The sequence below is a fragment of the Martes martes genome, assembly GCF_963455335.1.
Source record: "Martes martes genome assembly, chromosome: 8".
Taxonomy (NCBI): domain Eukaryota; kingdom Metazoa; phylum Chordata; class Mammalia; order Carnivora; family Mustelidae; genus Martes; species Martes martes.
In genome coordinates this window covers 28,826,445-28,847,790 of record NC_137895.1, presented here as the reverse complement: position 1 = coordinate 28,847,790, position 21,346 = coordinate 28,826,445, and the positions used below count along the sequence as shown (strand labels likewise).

At 36.4% G+C, this 21,346-nt stretch overlaps 1 protein-coding gene across 1 annotated transcript; it reads right to left on the bottom strand.

Annotated features, from left to right (window-relative positions):
* Positions 1–8,777: 8,777 nt before the first annotated feature.
* Positions 8,778–16,195, bottom strand: LUM (lumican). Its single transcript, XM_080811912.1, has 3 exons — positions 15,807–16,195; positions 12,557–13,436; positions 8,778–9,612 (listed from the first exon to the last, which is right to left on the bottom strand). The coding sequence occupies exons 2-3, from the start codon at positions 13,413–13,415 to the stop codon at positions 9,458–9,460; spliced, it is 1,014 nt and encodes a 337-aa protein (XP_080668038.1). The 5' UTR covers positions 13,416–13,436; positions 15,807–16,195; the 3' UTR covers positions 8,778–9,457.
* Positions 16,196–21,346: the final 5,151 nt, after the last annotated feature.

The window sequence follows — 21,346 nt, the reverse complement described above, 5'->3', positions numbered from 1 at the left end:
ATTTATTCATTTTTTGCAACTGCAGTTTTACTTTCCTTTTTAAAGATTTTATTTATTTATTTATTTGACAGACAGAGATCACAAGTAGGCAGAGAGGCAGACGGCGAGGGGAAGCAGGCTCCCTACTGAGCAGAGAGCCTGATGTGGGGCTCGATCCCAGGACCCTGGGATCATGACCTGAGCTGAAGGCAGAGGCTTTAACCCACTGAGCCTCCCAGGCACCCCAGTTTTACTTTTTATTAAAAATTGCTGCTCAAGGTGTATAATTCAGTGGGGTTTTTAATTATATTCACAGAGTTGTGCACAGTCCCAATATCTAATTTTAGATTTTTTATTTTGGCAAAAACACGTAACATTACATTTACTATCTGGACCGTTTTTAATTATACAATTCAGTATTGTTAAATATAATCACATTATTGTGCAACAGATACCTAGAATATTTTTATCTTGCAACACTGAAACTCTATATGCATTAGACACTGACCACCCTTCACTTGTCTTCTTTGGACTTGCTAACCAGGTTTCTGTTTTCTGTTTTATATGATTTTTGACTATTTTAGATATTTCTTATGAGTGGAATCATATTTCATATGTCCTTTTGTAACTGGCTTGTTTCACTCAGCATAATATCCTCTAGGTTCCTTCATGTTGTGGCATGTGACAGGATTTCCTTCCCTTTTTAAGACTAAAAAATATTCATTGTATGTATACATCACATTTCCTGTAACCATTCATTTGTTGGTGAACATTTGGGTTGCTTCCTCTTCTTTACTATTGTGAATAAAGCTGCAGTGAAAATAGGTGTACAAGTATCTCTTTAAGATCCTGCTTTGACTTCTTTTGGACATATCCCCAGAAGTAGGATTACTAGATATATGGTAATTTTATTTTTAAATTTATGAGGAACTGCCATACTGTTTTTGATAATGGCTGCATCTTTTTACATTCCAACCAACAGAACACACAGGTCCCAACTTCCCTGCATCTTTCACAACACTTACTATTTTTTGTTCTTTTAATAGTGATCATCCTGACGGAAGTGAAGTGGTATCTCATATGATTTTGATTTGCATTTCCCTAATGATTAGTGATTTTGAGCATCACTTTATGTGCTTATTAGTTATTTGTATGTCTTCTTTGGAGAAGTGTTTCTTCCCTTGTCCATTTTTTAATTGGGTTATTTGAGATTTTATTGTTTTCATTTTTGTTGAGTTACAAAAGTTCTTTATGTATCCTAGATGTTAACCCCATATCAGACGTATGACTTGCAATTATTTTCTCCCAATCCATAGGTTGCCTTTTCACTCTGTTGATTGTTTCTTTTGACATGCAGACATTTTTAAGTTTGATATAGTCCCATTGGTCTATTTTTTATTTGGCATCTGCTTTTATTGTCACACTTTAGAAATCCATGATTCTTTAAATATCTGCACCGTTTAGGATATTGAATATTGAAACAAAAATATTTGTCTTCATATTTTTAAAAGCAAAAAGCAACCAAATAGAAATAAATTAGCAAAATCAAGAACATGGGTTTTTGGAATGCTTTAAGGGAATTTTCCTGGTTTAATTCACTGCTCAATGTTTTGTGTAAAGTCTTTACAGCAATTGACCATATCATTATTCAACCAGTATTTTTTTCCATTTTATATTACAAAGTACTATGAGCAAGAGCACTGATTATAGGAGAAACTTCAACAATAAAAGCAACAGCAACAAAACTCATGAGTGATCTTCATGTTTCATTTTAATAGCAATGTTTTATTAGCAGGTAGTTTTATTTGCTCAGCTTCAGTTTTACAATTATGGTAATTCATGCTGGAGTGGGAGAAAGGGTCCATGAATACATATGGGTGAAAGTGTCATGTACATAAGAGGTGTTTTATTTTTTCAACATAAACTTATTGAAATCTATATATAAGCATTGCTCTGAGCACCCAGAATAGAGCCTGGGGAGAAGAAGGGCAAGTTCTTTGCCTTTGTGGTATTTACTTCTAATTATGGGGAGATAAACACACCCACACGTATACCGCGCATAGTATAATGTCAAGTTCTAATGAGTACTAAAAATAAATAAATTAAATAAAGCATAGTAAAGGACAGAGAGCGTCAGGGGGTCCTTTTTTATATTAAGTGATTAGTGAAGGCCATTCTAAGTAGATGATTTTGAACAGAGATCAAAAAATAAACTGCTGGTATAGTTGGGGCACACTTGAGACAAATGCAAGAAACCTGGACTAAGAACGGCAAGTTCAAGGAACAAGGTTACCTGTGTGGTTGGAGAGAAGTGGTTGAGAAGAGTGATGAGGGAACATGACCTTGAAGGTTCTGGTACGAGCTTCAGATTTTAAGTGTGATGAGAAGATATTTCAGGTATGAAAGTTGGGGTAACCTGACATATTTTTCAAGACTCCTCCTGGCTGTTGTTTGAGAATAAACTGTGTGATTCGGCTCGTAAATACACTTTGAAATCCATTGGGTAGCTATAGCATTATTCAGAAAAGAGATGGCTGTGGATTGGACTAATGGGGCAAAGAGATTGGTGATATATTTTGACAATGTAGCAAGATATCTTTTGACAGACTAGATATGAAAAAATAGATTGATATTATTATATCCAATATCCAGGTTTTAAAGTGGAGAACACCCTGTTCAAAATAGATTTAATAGAGAAAAGTAGATGATCCCCATGAATTAAAGTGAACAGAATTTTTTTTTTTAATTTTTGGTAAATTCAAAGAGACCAAAACAGAAGCAATTGTACTGGAGCTTGCCAGAAAAGGCCTGACTCGAGAATGACCTTCATGATTTCTTGTTCCCCACCACAGACTGATCTCAGTAAGTCTGTTCAATAGCCCCATCTTCAGAACTTACTATCAGGCCCTGTGTTTTGTCAGGGCTGGGAAGAGGAAATTTATAAGACACACATATAAACATATCTAAGCCCCTCTTAATGTCATAGGCGCTTACTGAGTTAGACCATGTATTCTGACAGCAGAGATCTTATCTCTCATGAGGGATACAACAGTTAAACTAAATCTGACCTTACATTCTGGTTTTTCTCCCCTGTTAAGGAGGAATGTATTATATAGTTGTTTTTTTTTTTTTTTAGCTAAATATATAAAGAGCATTCCCTGAAGTATCTAATACATAATAAAATTTAAGGAAATATTATTATTAAAATTAAAGTTTTTCCCTAGAAAATCTTCCCTTATCAACCAATAAAAGAACTACTATTCCTTCTCCACCTTGCTGTCCCTTCAGGTGTTTTATTTTTCTTCATAGCACTTATCACTACATGACATCAAGTCATAGAGTACATGTTATTATGTTATTGTTTGAACTCCTTATCAATATCCATTTTGTTAGGGGAGGAACTTGTTGGTCTTATTTTATTGAATCCCTAACACCCAAGACATTCGTACTCAATAAATACTTGTTGAGTGATTTAATGTCTACAGATAGAGACATAGCAGGGAAAGTTATTTCTAGCTCATAACGTTGATAAAGTATTTTTATCTGTATGATAAGGGCTTTTTTAAGATAAAAGATATTAATCCTATCTGAGAAGTTTCCAAGGGATTTATGGGAAAGGAACAGAGTAGCTTAAGGTGAGTTTTGAAAGATGTGTGGGTGTTTTCAAGTGGAAGGGACATATAGAGATTCTTGGAAGAAAGGACAGAGTTTTCATAAACAACAGAACAAAACCAACTGCAAACTGGTAAGTATGGGGGCAGTAGCAAGTGATTTCATATGGTGCATGGTGAAGTCAGGAAAGCCTGGTAAGAGATAAGGCTCTAGAGATAACCAAAGACCAGATATCTAAGAACCCTTGATATCCTGGCTGCTTTGTATACTGCCCTCAGGAGCCTGGATCACATCTTGAAAATGATGGTGCATCATTAAATAGTTTTAAGCAATTTGAGCAAATCTTAAAGTCATGGCAGTGGCAATAGAAAGAGGTGTATTTGAGACACAATCCATAGGTAAAGCAGCTAAGGCTCTTGAATATTTTTGGAACATGAAATGCATTCTCTTTTATAAAACAGCAGTTAGATTTTAAGGGGACAAGACACTCATGTTGGTAATATTCTTTGGGCCAACAAAAATATGAAGCAAGAAGAACTACACAATAGAAATGGAATCTTGGGGCCATCGGAGTGAGTTGAAGATGCATGGGGCCTCACTCATTTTATGTTGCCTAAATATCTACTTTTCCCTGCATGTAGTTGTAGTTTGATTTATCATGCTTTATTAGGAAACAAAATCTACTGGATGCATGAGTGAATAAGCAAATATAACTAGCTACATATTTTTAAAATGTATTTCTATTTGTTTCATGTATTTATGGCATGTCTTCTTTAACTTTTATAACATTGTTATTTTAGCTCTGTTTATAAAGTTGTTTTAGAGTTCACTTTAAATCAAATGAGAGTCTTCTTTCACTTGTGAGTAAAATTTTAAGCAAGTATTTATGATGGTTGCAAAATCCAACCAAAGAAAAATCTAAGGCCATCATTATGATAAAATTACAACTATAGAAAAAACCGGAACCCAAAACATAAAAGATCACAAGGAAATAAATCCATAGTCCTCTGTAAAACCAACCTTTTAAACTCTCCACTATTTCTGAAAACAGTTATTACCAGTTGGAGAACTTTTAACTAGGAAATCAACATTCCTCTGGCTCATTTAATGGTCTATCATCCATCTGTATTTTTTTACTTATTAGGGCATGATAATTCCTTACAAACCTCAAAGCCTGAATACATCATCATTTTCCTTTACCATAAAGGCGTGACCTAACCCTGATCTTCACATGGAGATGTTGAGAATAAAGAGGAACATTTCCCATTTTTCTATTTTCCTCCCAAATTAGGATCTACAGTTAACTCTCCCGTGACACAATCTTGGGAAAAAAATCTTAGGAAAGAAAGACTCCATATCGATCATTGCTTTAATCCATTCACGGGATTATCAAGTAAGAGACAAAATCAGAATCATTGTTTTTAACAAGACAGTTGAGAGAACTTCTTAATTGAAATTTGCCCTGTCGTTGACCATTTTCCCCAGTACCCATTTTGAAAATTTAATCAAAGTAAATTCTGAGCCATATCTCTTTAACAGAGTACCATCTGGAAGGAAAGGACCATAGGCAAACAAAGTATCTACAAAGCAAGAAAAAAAGAAAAGAAAAGAAACAATCTACACAACAACTCTCAAGTTAGTTGGGTGGTAGAATTGTCTCATGATATCCATATGAAGTTTGTGTTTTTATTGCTTGCTTACACTTGAAGTGATTCCTCGCTTACACGTGTTTAAATAAATTAGAATACAGGGAAGATAATATTTATTCTCATGTATGTATATTGCTAACAACAGACTTCTTTTTATTCAGCTTCCTTAGAGAAAAGGATTCTTCTGCTCTTTAACTGTTTGAGATTTCAATGGCTTGATCCCACTTAACGATTGCTTTTAAAGATGTGTATAACTGGGCTGCCTGGGTGGCTCAGTTGATTAAGCAACTGCCTTCGGCTCAGGCCATGATCCCGGAGTCCCAGGATCGAGTCCCACATCGGGTTCCCAGCTCTATGAGGAGTCTGCTTCTCCCTCTGACCTTTTCTCATTCTCTCTCTCACTCTCTCTTTCTAAAAAAAAAAAAAAAAAAAAAAAATGTGTATAACTGACCACCAGTATGAGAGTCATGTACATTCTTCAAAAATGTGGAGGGTGTCTGAGTGGCTTAATCTGTAAAGCATCCAAGTCTCGGTTTTGGCTCTGGTCATGATCTCAGGGTTGTGAGATCGAGTCCTACATCAGGTTTCTGTGCTCAATGCGGAGTCTACTTGTCCCTCTCCTTCTGCTCCGCCCCTTGATCTCTCTCTCTCTCTCTTTCTCTCAAATAAATAAATCAATTACATATATATTTTTTAAAAATGTGGAATCCTACATTGCTTAATTTATTGGGTCTGTATATCTAAGACATTGTGTTTGGTAATCTGTATTTTGAAAAGCATTTCATCATGCTAATCATATACTTGAAATGTTGAAAAACACTACCCCAGCGGGGGTAGCAGTAAGGGGATGAGGGAAGAGCAGATAAAGAGAGTCTCCAATCTCCCTTCCTCTGGAGGGCTGTCACAATGAGTGAAGAAGCAAGCAGGACAGATGTTTCTTTTCTCTTGATCTATTCTGAATTGCTGGGATCTGGTCTGCAGAAAGGGGAGCTGTCCCAAAACAATACCTAACTAGTGCCTTCCCCAAATGCTTCTAATCAAAGTGTCATTGTGCTTAATTTGGTCCTTGTCAACCAACCACAACTACAAAGGAAATTACTGTTTAAAAGTTATAGTTTTGCTTTAGAATAATATATGACTTTGGATAGAGATAAATCAAAGACTTTTGAAGATAGACAGCTGATGGGGCACCTGGGTGGCTCAGTGGGTTATGCCCCTGCCTTCAGCTCAGGTCATGATCTCAGGGTCCTGGGATCAAGCCCCGCATTGGGCTCTCTGCTCAGCAGGGAGCCTGCTTCCTCCTCTCTACCTGCCTCTCTGCATACTTGTGAGCTCTCTCTCTGTCAAAACAAAACAAAACAAATCTTTAAAGGTAGACAGCTGACAAGATGTTTTCCCTAAGTGATATAAAGACAAAATTTGTGTAGGTCTATAACATTATTTCTAAAAGAGAATTTATGGCACATACTCTATTTCCTACTTGAGAGTAGGTTTCAAAAGATTAATGGTGACTTTTTACAGATAGGGCCAAGAAAATTTATTTTTATTTCTTTTATATTACAGTTTCATTGAGAAAAAATAGATCTATTGAGGAAAAATTGATTTAACTTAAAATCTATTTTTTTAAATGACCATTTTAAATGGCCTGAGAGTACAGTCACAGCTTAAGGAACTTATCTTTATGTAGAAAATACATAACAATCAAAAAGTATACAGTGGGGGCACCTGGGTGGCTCAGTGGGTTAAAGCCTCTGCCTTCGGCTCAGGTCATGATCCCAGGGTCTTGAGATCGAGCCCCACATCGGGCTCTCTGCCCAGCGGGGAGCCTGACTCTCCCTCTCTCTCTGCCTGCCTCTCTGCCTACTTGTGATCTCTGTCTGTCAAATAAATAAATAAAATCTTTTAAAAAAAAAGTATACAGTGTACCTAATGTAATACATATCTCACACATCTGCCAGTCAACTCAGTTGATGATGGTCCTTTGATGATAGGGACTATATTACCAAAAGGTAGAGTTCACTAAAAATGTCCTGTTAAAACATAGGACACTTTAGAGAGATGTGACCTTTGTTTTAGACACAACTGAGGCTTTATATGCAGTCCGATGGGATAAGTATGCTTTTGATAGCATAATATTTGGCTCCAGACATATGCTTTATTGTTAAGTAGATAAAAGAGAAGTTACTTTTTATAAATTGTTTGCCCTACTATTTCCCATTGTATATAAGTCAGCAGAATCAACACGAATGGAAATAATGTTAAATATCCAAAGAAGTGAGATTTAAGAATTCTGATACTGTGATTTACACAAAATATATATTTGGTCATTCAGATGACCAAAATATATTCCTCATATATATTTTGTCTTTGTCCATTGTTCTTGGCTCACAACTCCTAAAATATTTGGTATGTCCTTTGATAAGAACAATAAAGTTGTCTTTTGTATGATAATAAGGTGACTTTGGGGAAGAACTTTGGTAACCTGAGGATGGGGACTGGTTGGGAGGAGAACCTACTATTTAATTAGAGGGTTGGAATTTTCAGTGCCCCTTCCCACTTCCAGGGAGGGGAGAGGGGCTGGACATTGACTTAAATTGCCAGTGGCTAATGATTTAATCAATCCTGTCTGTGCAACAAAGCTTCCACAAAACCACAAAATGATGGAGTTCAGAGAACTTCTGAATTGGTGAATTTGGGGAGAATGGTGCCCCTGGAGAGGGCATGGAAGCTCTGTGCCCTTCCCACCTATGCTGCCCAGCACACCTCTTCCATCTGGCTGTTCCTGAATCATATCCTTGTATAATAAACTGGTGATCTAGTGAGTAAACAGCATTCCTGAGTTCTGTGAGCCTCTCTAGAAAATTAATTGTGTCCAAGGATGGGGCCACAGGAACCTCTGGTTTATAGCCAGGCAACAGCCTGGACTTTTCATTGACCTCTGAAACACAAGGGTGCAGGGTGTCTTATAGACTGAACACTTGACCTGTGAAATCTGACACTATCTATCTAGAGATAGTGTCAGAATTGAGTTGAATTGTAGGCCACCCTGTTGGTGTCTAGAGGATTGCTTAGTGGGGGGTCGGAGGGGGAGAGGGGGGAGAATCCCTTCCCCCAACATGAACCAAAATTGGGATCTGCACCCTTTTAAGTATACATTTTAAGATGTGTTTTAAAGCTGTTTGCAAACGGATGCTATAGGCAGGCAACTTAGTTAGTGGGAAATTCTATTTTATGTAAGTAAAATATTGCAGGCTAAAGATATTTTAAAAATTCTAATTTTCTGGGGTGCCTGGATGGCTCAGTCATTAAGCGTCTGCCTTCGGCTCAGGTCATGATTCCAGGGTCCCGGATCGAGCCCCACATTGGGCTCCCTGCTCATTGGGAAGCCTGCTTCTCCCTCTCCCACTGCCCCTGCTTGTGTTCCCTCTCTTGCTGTGTCTCTCTCTGTCAAATAAATAAATAAAATCTTAAAAAAATAAGATACTAATCTATTATTTTCTATATGAGAAATATGAACTTCATAAAAAACACAGTGATGCCATTTGCTATGTTTTATTTTGCTATGAGCTTGTTAAACATAACATGCAAATGATTAAAAAGGAACATACACATGATTTAGAGTGAAAAATAATTCTAGAAAAGAAAAGTTTCACTAGGTAAGTATATAAATTCTTAATGCTAAAAATATTGGTCTAAGTGTATGTGGCTTCGTGAATTTTGTCTAGTATTTTGCAAAATCATTTGTCTCAAAATTTGCCACCCATTTTTCGGCTAAACAACTCTGAACATAGAAATTTGAGATCATTTGATTCAAGACAGTGAACATCCTTACGTGTGTAGCCCATGCTTTTTGGCACATTAAGTTAAGATTTAGGAATTATAATACTCGGCTGACTTCCATTCAACGAGTAGAAGACTCCGCACATCATTTGACAGTAGAGATGTAGAAAACACTAAATTTACAAATAAAGCATTAAGTTTGTTGTCTCTGTGTGTGTCTATGTCTGTGCTTGTGATGAAATAGGCCTGCCTTTCATCTTTTGTTTAAAAAAAAGTAGTAAAATGTTTACAAAACATTTCCTTCAGAATTTGGAATTCATGGAAGTAATAAACAGTGACAAAAAAAAATGAATACTGTGAAAATTGACACACACACAAAACATAACCATAAAATGTTACTCCAGGGTACACCTCAATAGAATCAGAATTAGTAGATATTAATTAACGGTGATTTCATTTGCTACACGTAGACATTCGTACATATCAGGTGGCAGACTGGTGTGGGTAAGACGGTTGCCATCCAGACGCAAATGCTTGATCTTGGAGTAAGATAATGGTCCCAGGATCTTACAGAAGCTCTTTACTTCAAACTCTGCAAATTGAAGAATAGACATGTTAATTATTTAGTACATGGACTTAAAACAGTCACTTTAAAAATGCTCAAATCAGTAATAATATCTATTAGGACTCCTTCCCACTTATTGGCTGTATCTCTGAATTTGGCACTGCTAAAGAAGTGTTTCAGGCTACCAAATGACACAGCAATAGTTAGTAAAGAATGCTTATGGGTAGATCAGGACATTCAGTGGAATTTTTTAAAGAATAGAACTTATTAATTATAAATTCTGCATTTAGAAATACTTGGTTTTAGAAAGACATTCAATTAAGGTGTCATATTATCTAAGCACCCTCTTGAAGTATTTCATCTAGCTCAAAGAAATCTAAGACTGGTGCTGTTGTATGAGTAACCTCACTGATATAAACATCTTGGTTTTTGGCATCTTAAAATCAGAAGGGTTAACTAGATGACCTCTGAAGAATTTTCCAACAAACACACTTTTTGACAATAATTCAAAACTCCAAAGCAAAAACCAAATCATAGAATGTCCATGATTGGAGCTCATGCCCTTTTCTTCTGTGGAAAGAAAAAGCTGCCACAAATGAAAAACCAAGTTAGCTTTGAATAGAAACAAAGGCTGTTCTTAGATTGCATGCTCTATGTGTGTATGTAGAAACTGTCTATTTCTACTCAGGTCAAGTTCCAATTAATCTTATCTGGTCCCCTCTAGTGTTATTTTTCTTTCATACTCTCCAGTTCTAGTTAACAATGACTTCAGTGGAGCCTAACACACGGTTCTCTTTTCCTCTAAGATGTTGTCTTTAAAAACTGATCAGTCAAATTTCAGGGATCTTGTGATGCCTATCTCTGAGAAAGCATGGCATAATCGGACAAAACATGGTTTTAGGCCTATATTAGTCTTCTATCTCTGCCATTTATCATCGAGGTGACTTTGGAACATTTATCTGATCTTCTTACTAGATATAACATTATCTATCACACTGTGTTACATGAAGATTGAAGTAATTAAGTTATGTGAGTCACTTCACACACAGAGCAAGCACTTAATATGTGTTGAATAGCTATTGATGTCCTTTGAATTTTGCCCTCTTTTCCAAATTACATGAGGAAAATCTATGACTAAGCTAATGCTTAAGGTTGAAAGTTTAATACATGATAAACAGTCTTTGGTTATATATTTTCTAATACTACAGAAATATTAAGGGGCTCTTTCTATCTTAAGAGAATGTGATGATGAGTATACATAATTTTATGTAGCAAAATAAGATGAATTGAAGACATGCAAAAACAACAAGAATATCTGAAATGTATGTATCTAAATATCAAGAATAAGGAAGGAATTAAAGTGACTAACCACTCATTTTCAAATGACCATATGTGACAGGGAGAGTGGTTTCAAGCTCAGCTTGGCATGAGTGACCATGTCTTCCATAGACCACCTTTCCCGTCTCCTATGTCACCTCTTCCATCTTGTCTTTATACCTTCAGACGTTCCTGCATCTGTCTCTCTCCCTTTTCCTGTCTCAGAGTGTGAGGTAGTCTCACTCACGTGGTTAACCTCCATCAACCAAATCTAACAGGTTTCTTCAGCCCTTCAACATCTTAAATCCCATTAGCATTTTGGGTCGTCTAAGTTATCCTTCTTCCTAACCACTACCACCAGTGTTTATAATGCGGGGCCATATACTGTCACATAGTGAATTTTCCACTGGAAATGGCTGTAAGGGTTCAGCTATGATGACTTTACTCTGTATTGTGTGACAAGCAAGCTTTCCAGACACAAGAGAGGATATATGGCATTTCAAAGCAGGCAATCGTGGTCTCCTTCTTGGGAACACCCCAACCTTACCAGGAGTTACTCAAAATTGTTGCAGAATTACAAAGTATCATACTAAAAAGTCACACTGTAATCTTTTGGATAGAAATATCAATATCCTTATCCTATACGACAAAAGAACTGAATTTCATGGTATAAAGATCATTAAGTTCAATAGATTACTTTGCACATATAATTGTCTTATGAATAAATCAACGTTTCTCACCTGACTTCTTATTCAAAAAATGTTGTCCATGAACCAGAGATTTTCTCTTTTGTCACCCTTTGTTAAAGAATAAGGTGGAGAATGGTGAATTTCAGCTTCCCACCTGAATCTGTGTGGCTTAAATTTAAAAATTTCCCAGAAGACTACTAAATAGCCCAGAGTGGATCAGGTCAAACTTTCACCCAGAAGATAAATAAAAAATAAACTACGGCAGCAGGAGAAAGGAAGGAGAAACTGGAAAAATCAAATGAGGTGAAGTGTTGTGTGTAGAAAAGGGGGAAATTTAATACCATTAAAACAAATTCCAGACCCTCATCATATTCCTTCTTCCCTCCTTAATCTTCCTCTCCATCTTCATAAGAACACTGTAAGGACACACACTATATTACAGATGACGGAGGTAGATAATAATGGTCAGTGATAGCAGGGTAATATATTGAGTCCCAAGTAATGATGTCAGAGGAGACTATGAGCATATGCGAGCTGCTCTGGAGATAAGCAGGAGGGATATTTGAAAACCTCTGTTAGCTAGCCCTCTGATCTGGACTTGTTTATTCCTCCCTCAACCAGACCTTGCCAAGAAGTAAATGTAAGGCACAAATCTAAATCATGACAGAGGCAAATAATAACAAATAAATATTCAGAGATAACACAGTAGGATTAACTAACTCAAAATATTAACTTTGAAGAAATTCATGTTTAAGTCCTGTGAGCTGAATAGTTTCTTATCTGGACACTCTAAAGAAAGGCCAGACATTGGATAAATAACTGAGCTAGAGGGATGTCTTGTTGGCATTTTCCTTCTTTTTTTTTTTTTTTTAAATGGAACCAGAGACACTATTTATACCACATAGCTTAGGCATTTAAAGACTTGAGGAAACATCAGTCAAGGACAGGCAGAGCTTTCTACTTACTTTCGAGTTCATTGACCTCCAGGTAATAGTTTTCAAGGTTCTCATTGACGGTTGGTATATTTTTAAGCTTATTATAGGAGAGATCCAACTCAAGCAGGGATGATACGTTAAAAGAATTTCCAGGTACCCCACTATCAGCCAGTTCATTATGAGATAGACGCAGATACTGCAGTCCATTAAAACGCTTGAAATACTCATCAGGGATGTTGCTGATCTTATTGTTGTCCAAGTAGAGAGTCAGAAGAGATGCTGGGAGACCAGAAGGCAGTTTGGCCATCTGATTGTAGCTCAAGTCGAGGTACTCAAGGGACTTAAGACCTTTAAAAGCAGCCGAAACAGCATCCTCTTTCAGTTGATTGTGTTGAAGGTGGACAAAAGTCAGGTTTACCAGTCCATCGAAGGAACCAAGCTTCTGGATCTTGTTGTGTGTAAGCTGCAGGTCCACCAGAGATTTGGGAAGTGGGCCCACAGACTCCGTCAGGTTGTTGTAATTGATATGCAGCTTCTTCAGTTGTTTCAGCTTAGAGAAAATTCTTCCTTTTATCTTGGAATTTTCTAGAAGGTTATGATCCAGAATGAGCCACTGCAGATCAGTTACGTTTTCAAAGGCCTTTTCGTCAATATGGTCGATCTGGTTATTCCTAAGGTAAAGATACTTGATTCCAGGAGGCACCATCGGCACACTTTTCAATTTCAGCTCATCGCAGTACATGGCCGATGGGTAGCTTTCGGGGCAGTTACATTCTGGGGCACAGTTTGGCGAGGACAGCCCATAAATCGATACAGCAAAATCGTAATCATAGTACTGGCCCCTGGCACCAATGATTGCCAAGAGGAGAGTAAACACACCTAGATGCATTTTTGGCAAATACTTTGAATCCTAAATAAAGTGGAAACATACTGTTATACAAGTATACTTTCAGGAAAAGGATATTGGCTTGGCAATGTTAAATGCAATAGCTAATGTGTACTTTATTATTTTATAGTGCTTTTTTAGAGCAGCTAATGATGTCTTTTTAATTTTTATTTAAGGAGCACAAGAAGGATGTCCTAGAACAACTTCTGGTGTGGTGAACAGGGTTCAGGTTAGACTGCATACCCATGCGCCCCCTTCTGGGCAAGCCAGGACTAATTATCCATTTAATCTCTCTAGATCATTCCTTAATTAAATGCCTTCCTGCAATAGATTTCTGGGTGGTGCCCACTGGCCACCATGTTAGTACACTGCCTCAGAACATCCTTCAAAACCAGAAAAATGAAAATGAAAAGACAATTTGAAACTGTACTCTGTACCCTACCATTCACCATCATTAAAATGTCTCATTAAGAAGATCCTTACTGGAAACACGGGCAATCTATGGTTTTGCCCGGAGGAAAGCTGTTCTTATGTATATGTGTATGTGAGAGGGGATACATTCCTTTAAAAGTGTCTGGGTCTTGTTGGTTCTGAGGTGGAGAAACAGAATTCTTGGTGGGGGGGCGGTGTGCCTACTATTTTGACTTTTTTTTTTTTTTTTTAACATTCCATACTTTTAGGCACACTACACAACTGTGTTCCAAAACTAATATTTAGTACATTAGTTTTCAAAACTACTTCTTATTAATCAGGGAAATGTCACAAATTCTTAAAAAATGTTAAACCTATAAAGAGATCCAGCTGGTAGAGAAAACATATTATTTTCAAGTTTTGAATTAAAGTTTTCCTTTCTCCATAACTCACAAGTTCTCTACTTTCTTCATGCCAAAATTTAAGAAGGCATGGCTCATTTATCTGGATTTTAGTGCCCTCACAGCATGGGAAAGAGGGGGAATTGAGGAATTTCTGTATTAAACATGTCTATGTAGGAAAGGACAAATTAAAAATGAGCTATAGCAGCGATCTTCTCATATGAACATGTTTCTAAGGTGAGGCTCAATAAAATGCATTTCACTTACTTGGGGAAGTACAGAGGTAACAATTTAGGTAAAGAGGTGGGTTTTTGTAGAGTGGAGAGTTATGGCATTGGGTAACACCAGAAGGGAAATCATAATGGGAGGCAGGATCTACATTCCACTAGGTACCATAAAATAATATATCTTCCTGTAAGAAGTATGGTATAAGCTTTTGCGACTAGGTAGTTTGGGATAAGTAGGATTTTTTCAGTATCAGAACTTGAGACATCTTTTCTTTGCTCCAACTTGAAATTACAATGCATTTTATTTTAGCAGATGAAACCCTCCAAAAAGTTGTTAGAATCACTCTGATAGCTGACATAATGCAACATGTAGCCAGATCCTTGGCAAATTATTCCCTAAGATTACGATGGCGTCATTTAATTTAGTTGACAGGACTTGGCCATGAGAACAATTACATAGTGTAAATGTAATTACAGGATTCTTTGTAAGTTATAATATGTTAATGTTGTAAAGATTTGTCTGGCTTTATTAAAAAGCTTCCACCTTATTTTAAATTGAGTATACACTAAAAATAGTCATGGTCACTATAATATGAATATTAAATAGTAATGAAAAAAATGCTTCCATACTTTTTGGCAGAGGAAAAACAAGGGCTCTGAATTCAAAGAGAGTTTGTGACCATATAATGAAACCACTATGAAGCAAAAGAGCACTTTGCTTTTTCCCAGTTTTTTCCAAATACCTGTGGCTATGGAGGAAATGCTTTTCTCAAAAAGTAAATCATCTTTCCCAGAATTTCTCTAAAACATGTTTTTTCAAGACATACATCCAAAAAACAAATCGATAAAATTAACAAAATAGAAGTAAGCAATTCATGAGTGTCTAAGTTCTTTAGCTCACATTTTATAACATGTTTATTATAAATTATAACAAATTATAACAATGTATTTATTGTGAAACAGTTTGAATATTAATGGAAATGGTCTTTCTTTGCTCCAAAATTAGGTTCTAACAATACTAACATATATACCTAATTAGCATAAAATAGCAAACATTTTACTCGCCACACTTCTTTTTTTACCATGTCTAGTTTAAATATTTTCTCATTCCGATTCTGAAACTTTGCATAGCTTCCTTTGCCAAGCAATGCAGTATATACTTTGTAAAATTGATCTCAAATCCATAAATCATGGAAAGTACATTCAGCAAAATGTGAAAGTAAATGCTCAAAACTGTGGATTTGCTGTTGAATAGCAATTGGCAAAGTTGCTCTGGAATTTTTTCTGTTCCTGTTACAATAAACACTGTCCCAAACAGTCAGCATCCCCAGTGCTATAGTTAAAACAGCACTTACCTTACTGTCTTGACACTGCTTTCGTTAATTCTTAAAGCAGATGCACCATGGACAAGAATCCACCAATATATGCTGTGAACTCTGTCAGGACGGAACTGGCTGCCAGATTCTTAGTGATACAAGAGCTGAAGGGGGAAAACCCAGCCCAGTCACGCCAGTCTCTGCATGGAGTTATGTCATTGTGGGGATCTTGTGGGGTGGCATGTGAGCATTTTGCTCTCTAACCAAGTGCAGGTGGACGTGGGGAGCAAGGACTGCCCCACTCATTCCCTATGGAATGGGAGAGAGAGTCATGCTTAACTAGCCCAAATACCTTAGCTTTTAACCAAGAATTGAGTCCTGCTGCAAATGAAGACATCTACCGTGGGAGCATTTCTCTTGCAAAGCTCTCTCCCTCTGTAGCTGTTGCAACGATTAGATGCTATTCTCTCAATCAGCTCTCAGGTTCACCTAAAGGTCTCCTAAATCATAAACAGAGCAAATAATTTCAGGAAAGTGCAAATGAGTCTTCAGAGGAATTGAATCTTTCCTTGCCCATTGCTCTTGAAGTTTATATAGATTTACTTGGACTACCTTAATTTGGGGCCAGGGAGGTAACTTACGTGAGTTCCCAAAATGTGAAAATATGCTTCATTGACACTCTGACAGAGAAGGTAAATATCAACATTTCCAGTTTATTTCTTATGTTAAGGGGATTCATTTTATGCTATTCTGATCTGGAATCAATCAGCAATGTCCTGCCTGTTTCTTATTTTGTGGATTTAATTTAGGAATTCATCCAAGACCTTATTTGGGGATGGTATTCTATAGCTTAATGCCAAAAAACATAAAAGAACACGAAAAAATTGCACACTAAAAATATCACAAGGCAGTAATCTTTCACTCTCTCATTGCATGCTAGCAATATTTTTTTTTCCCCTCGAAACTAGAAGTCAGGCAAAGTTGTAATCTCCCAAGGGCCTGGTTGGGTATATCTTTCATTGTCAGTTCCTGATGCATGTTTTTTACAAATGAGCCATACACTCAGTTCTTGTCTATTTCTTTTTGTGATTATATCAGCTGTGTTTATAAGTTTGATTTTTCTTCTAAGATTCTCTATTATGCTTACAGGAACTCTTTAGAGTCCAATATTTTAACATAAATTGCCACATTGTAAGATTTTCCCTTCCTAAAATAACTTAAATATGTCACTTTTAGCTATGAGACCTGCAGAACATTAATCTCCCTGGCCACTAATGCATTTGCCTGAAAAATTAATAGCACAATAGATGCCTTTTCTTTTGGTCATGGAACTGTTAAAAAAAGAAAAGATAATTTTTTTGAAAGTAACTCATAGAATTGTAAAGTGATTCATAGCATCACATTTCATTACTATTATTTTAAGAAAATTATAGAAAGGACTCAGTTTTATAACAGAGAAAATGAATAAATGTAAAAGAAATCAGAAAAAAAAGACATGTAATTAAGTGGTTCATTGTAAGGAGATATTTAAACAGTTCTGAGCATTAACTTAGAATGTGTCAAATTCTTATAGATTACATCTGAGATTTTGTTTCAAAACTTCCAAGTATCTATTCCTAGGATTTTTCTTTATGAAGTAATAAATGTGTTGAGGCATCTGTAATAGAGTTTAAATACATTCAGTTATATTTACCTCATTGTGAAGTTGATACTATCAAAATATACTTTCTTTTTTATAAAACCAGTTCTGTGGAACCAATAATTGGATGTTGCGAATTTTAAACCAAACTTCTTGAGTCTATTAGAAAGAAATAAAATTACTGTTTAAATGTATTTTATTCCATGCTTTATTCTCAGAATTTTCACATTTTTTACTTTAAGTTTTGTGCTTTAAAATCCATATAAGTATTATTACCATATTTTCAGAGGTAGAAATGGAGAATCAGAAAGTTTAAATAATTTACTAAAAGTCACCTAAAGAGTAAACAGAAGAGCAAAATCCTGAAATATTTACCCATTGAGAAGAGGGTGGACAAGATAGAGCTAAAACAAGGTAGTTAATTGAATCAGTTTAAAATATTTTATAGGCAATACTATTATCAGTTGAGAGCTGAGATATTAACTAGGGGATGATTTCTAAAATGCCAAAAAAGGAACAAAAAACAAAAAACCAACTACGCCGTAGTTTCTTTCCTTGTACATCACACATTACATGCACACACACACCCACAACCACACGTCAGACCTCTGGCTGAGGTACAAGCTCTCTACCCCAGCAAATGAGTCAGGTCGTTTGCAGCAATAGATTTTCGAGGTTTCCTCAATATCAATGTTCAAATGGTTGAGTTGCCTCCTCAGCCTGCCTACTGCATTCCCTCCGGGACCTGAGACCCGCAAGGATGATGGTGCACATTATGACCCTTTCATTTACCTCCTTCTGAGTCCAGCCCTGCATTTGTCCCAGCTTCCAGGCACACTGCAACTTGCCTGTTTCCTCTGTCAAAGCCATTCGGATGCAGGATTCTGTTTGTCCCACGTTTGCCCGCAATCTCTGAAAAGTCGGTCCTGGAGTAAGATAGTAATGAAGAGCTCAGACTTTGTGGAAAGATAGATACAGATTTAGAAACTTAAGTAAGCTATCAGGAGTGAAAATTTATTTAAACAAAAAAGTGATCTTGGTAGTCTGTAGGAAAAGTTAAGAGCATCAGACACCATTTTTCTCTTGCCATTGGTATAGGGCATAGCATAGCACAGTATGAGAAGAAATGCCCAAGCCCCCCGCTGGATGCCTGGAACTTCAGATAGTACCAAACTCTCTATATACTATGTTTTCTTATACATACGCCCTTATGGTAAAGTTTTATTTATAAATTAGGCACAGTAAGAGAGTAACAACAACAACTAATAATAAAATAGAATAATTAAAATGCTATACTGTGATGCAAGTTATATGAATGTGGTCTCTCTCTTTCTCAAAATCTCTTCTTGTACTGTACTCACGTGCTTCCTTCTTGGAATGACATGAGATGACAAAACACCTACATGATGAAATCAAGCCAAGAGAATCATGCGAGCAATGTGATGTAGTGTCAGGATCTTACTGACTTTCCTGATATATTGTCCTCTGCTTCCAGACCCCAGGTGACTATGAGTAACTGAAACTGTGGAAAGCAAAACCACAGACATGGGGATGGCTACTGTATAAGTGATTGATACGTGAAATGCTTAATATGTAAACAATGAAACGTTTGAAATAGCTGTTACTAGTTACTCTTCATAGAGTCATAGAACCACAGATTCAGAACGAATCTTATAGATCATTAAATTGATGAGTACCACAAAACAAATTTCCCAAGTTCTAAGGAGGTCTCCCCCCCCCCCCACCCCACACACACACCATGGGACTTGCTAAAACTAATGTGTTACCACCATCCCACCCAAACAAACTGTAATGTTGCTTTCCCTTTGGGTTAAATGAATGGTGTTCCCAGTTTGCCCGCACTCTCTGTATAGTGATATATGACTGGGCATCTACAATGAGCGAATTCCTCCAAAAGCATAGAATGTGATGAAGTATAATGACAATTCCCTGTTGGTAGAAGAGGAGGTTCTATTTTTATCACTTTATGTATTGCAAATTTCATAAACTTTATTTATGAAATTTTATTCATAAAAGTAGTTTATTTTAGCAAATTTGGAGAATACTTATGTGGAAAATGAGGAAAACAAATATCCTAGCCCAGAAATGATCATCTTTTAATTTTTTTTTCTTAGGGTGTGAGTATTTACACACATAAACTCATAGACACTTTGGTTTTCACAAAAGTGTTACAGCATTATCCTTATAGTTGTGCATCCCTTTCCACAAAACCATAAGTTATAGATACCTTTCTATATCATTAAATATTATTCTCTAATGTCATTTACTACATGAAATTCCATCATATAGATGTACTGTAATGTAATTACTTTTTAATATAACAGTGACCACTTGTTTTCTCTTATAATTTGCATACTGTCACATACAATGGAATTTTATCCTTCACATGGGTCATCCCTAATCTGTCTACTTTGCTTATCTCAATAGGTACATTTTTTTTAAAGATTTTATTTATTTATTTGTCAGAGAAAGAGAGGGAGAGAGAGAGAGAGCGAGCACAGGCAGAGGCAGAGGGAGAAGCAGGCTCCCCGCCAAGCAAGGAGTCCGATGTGGGACTCTATCCCAGGACGCTGGGATCATGACCTGAGCCGAAGGCAGCTGCTTAACCAACTGAGCCACCCAGGCGTCCCTCAATAGGTACATTTTAAATGAAAATTTCTTTTTTTTTGGTACGTGGTTTATGTTTTTAAATCAGAACAATAAATGAGTGGATTTGCATTTTTTTCCTTCTTTCATATCAATCTTACCACCATTGTCAATTTTAGCACTTCTTACAAGCCATGGAACTATCCTTCATCTTTATCATCTTTATACTCATATAGATGTATATTTTTAACTTCATTCTACAATTGCTTCCACTTATCTTGGCATCTTACAGAGACATATTTTTAATTATCAATAATAAGATTTTCTTTAGCATTAATTGACTTGCATTATAAGATTGATATACAAGGGTGGTATAACAGGCTGAAACATTTCCCAGCATACCAGGACACGAGATTAAATGCAGATAATCCTTCACCCAACTGACTCTCCAATCTCACTCCCTAGAAGTGGTTGTTATTTGGGCTTTGTTTATTACTTCATATATTTCAGACATGCTCTGTATACATAACAGAATTTCATTTCCCTCCCTCTCTTTCTCTCTGTCTCTCTCTCTCACCCTGTATGTCTAGCATTTTTCACCTAACATACTTATTTTTGGGTACCTGGTTGGCTCAGTCAGTTGAGCATCTGCCTTTGGCTCAGGTCATGATCCCAGGGCCCAAGGATCAAGCCCCGCCTCCTGGGGCTTCCTGCATGGTGGGGAGTCTGTTTCTCCCTCTCCATCTCCTTTTGCCTGCCACTCTCCCTGCTTATGTTCATGCTCTGTGTGTGTGTGTCAAATAAATAAAAAAAAATTAATAAGACAAAATACTTATTTTGTCTTATTAATTTTTTTTTATAGTTACAGAGCATGGCATCATGGGGGTGTATCAAAACTTGTTTTTGCCCGATGGTGAGTGATTCAGTGCTTTCAGTATTTTTTTGTTTGTTGTTTTGATTACTCCATTGCTATGGCATATAGTGGCATATTTAGCAAATTTTGTACACTAGTGAAGAAGTGCACAAAATATTTTTGCAAAACAAGACCATAAAGTATAATTAATTCTTTTTCTTGATTGTATAGACACAAGGGAAATTTGAGAGTTACAAAATAATGATTTATGGAACAATAACTAAGCTACAGTTTATTGTAATAACAGCTATAAACAAAAATAGCAGGAACATAATATTGTTTTTGAGAACAAACCGAATTAATTTCTGAAAATGCATTTATAGTTCAAACCTACTACCATAGAAAATTCTAGAAAATACAAAATACACAAGCAGAAAGTCTATTAGCCATCAGAATGACATCATCACATACCATGTAGCT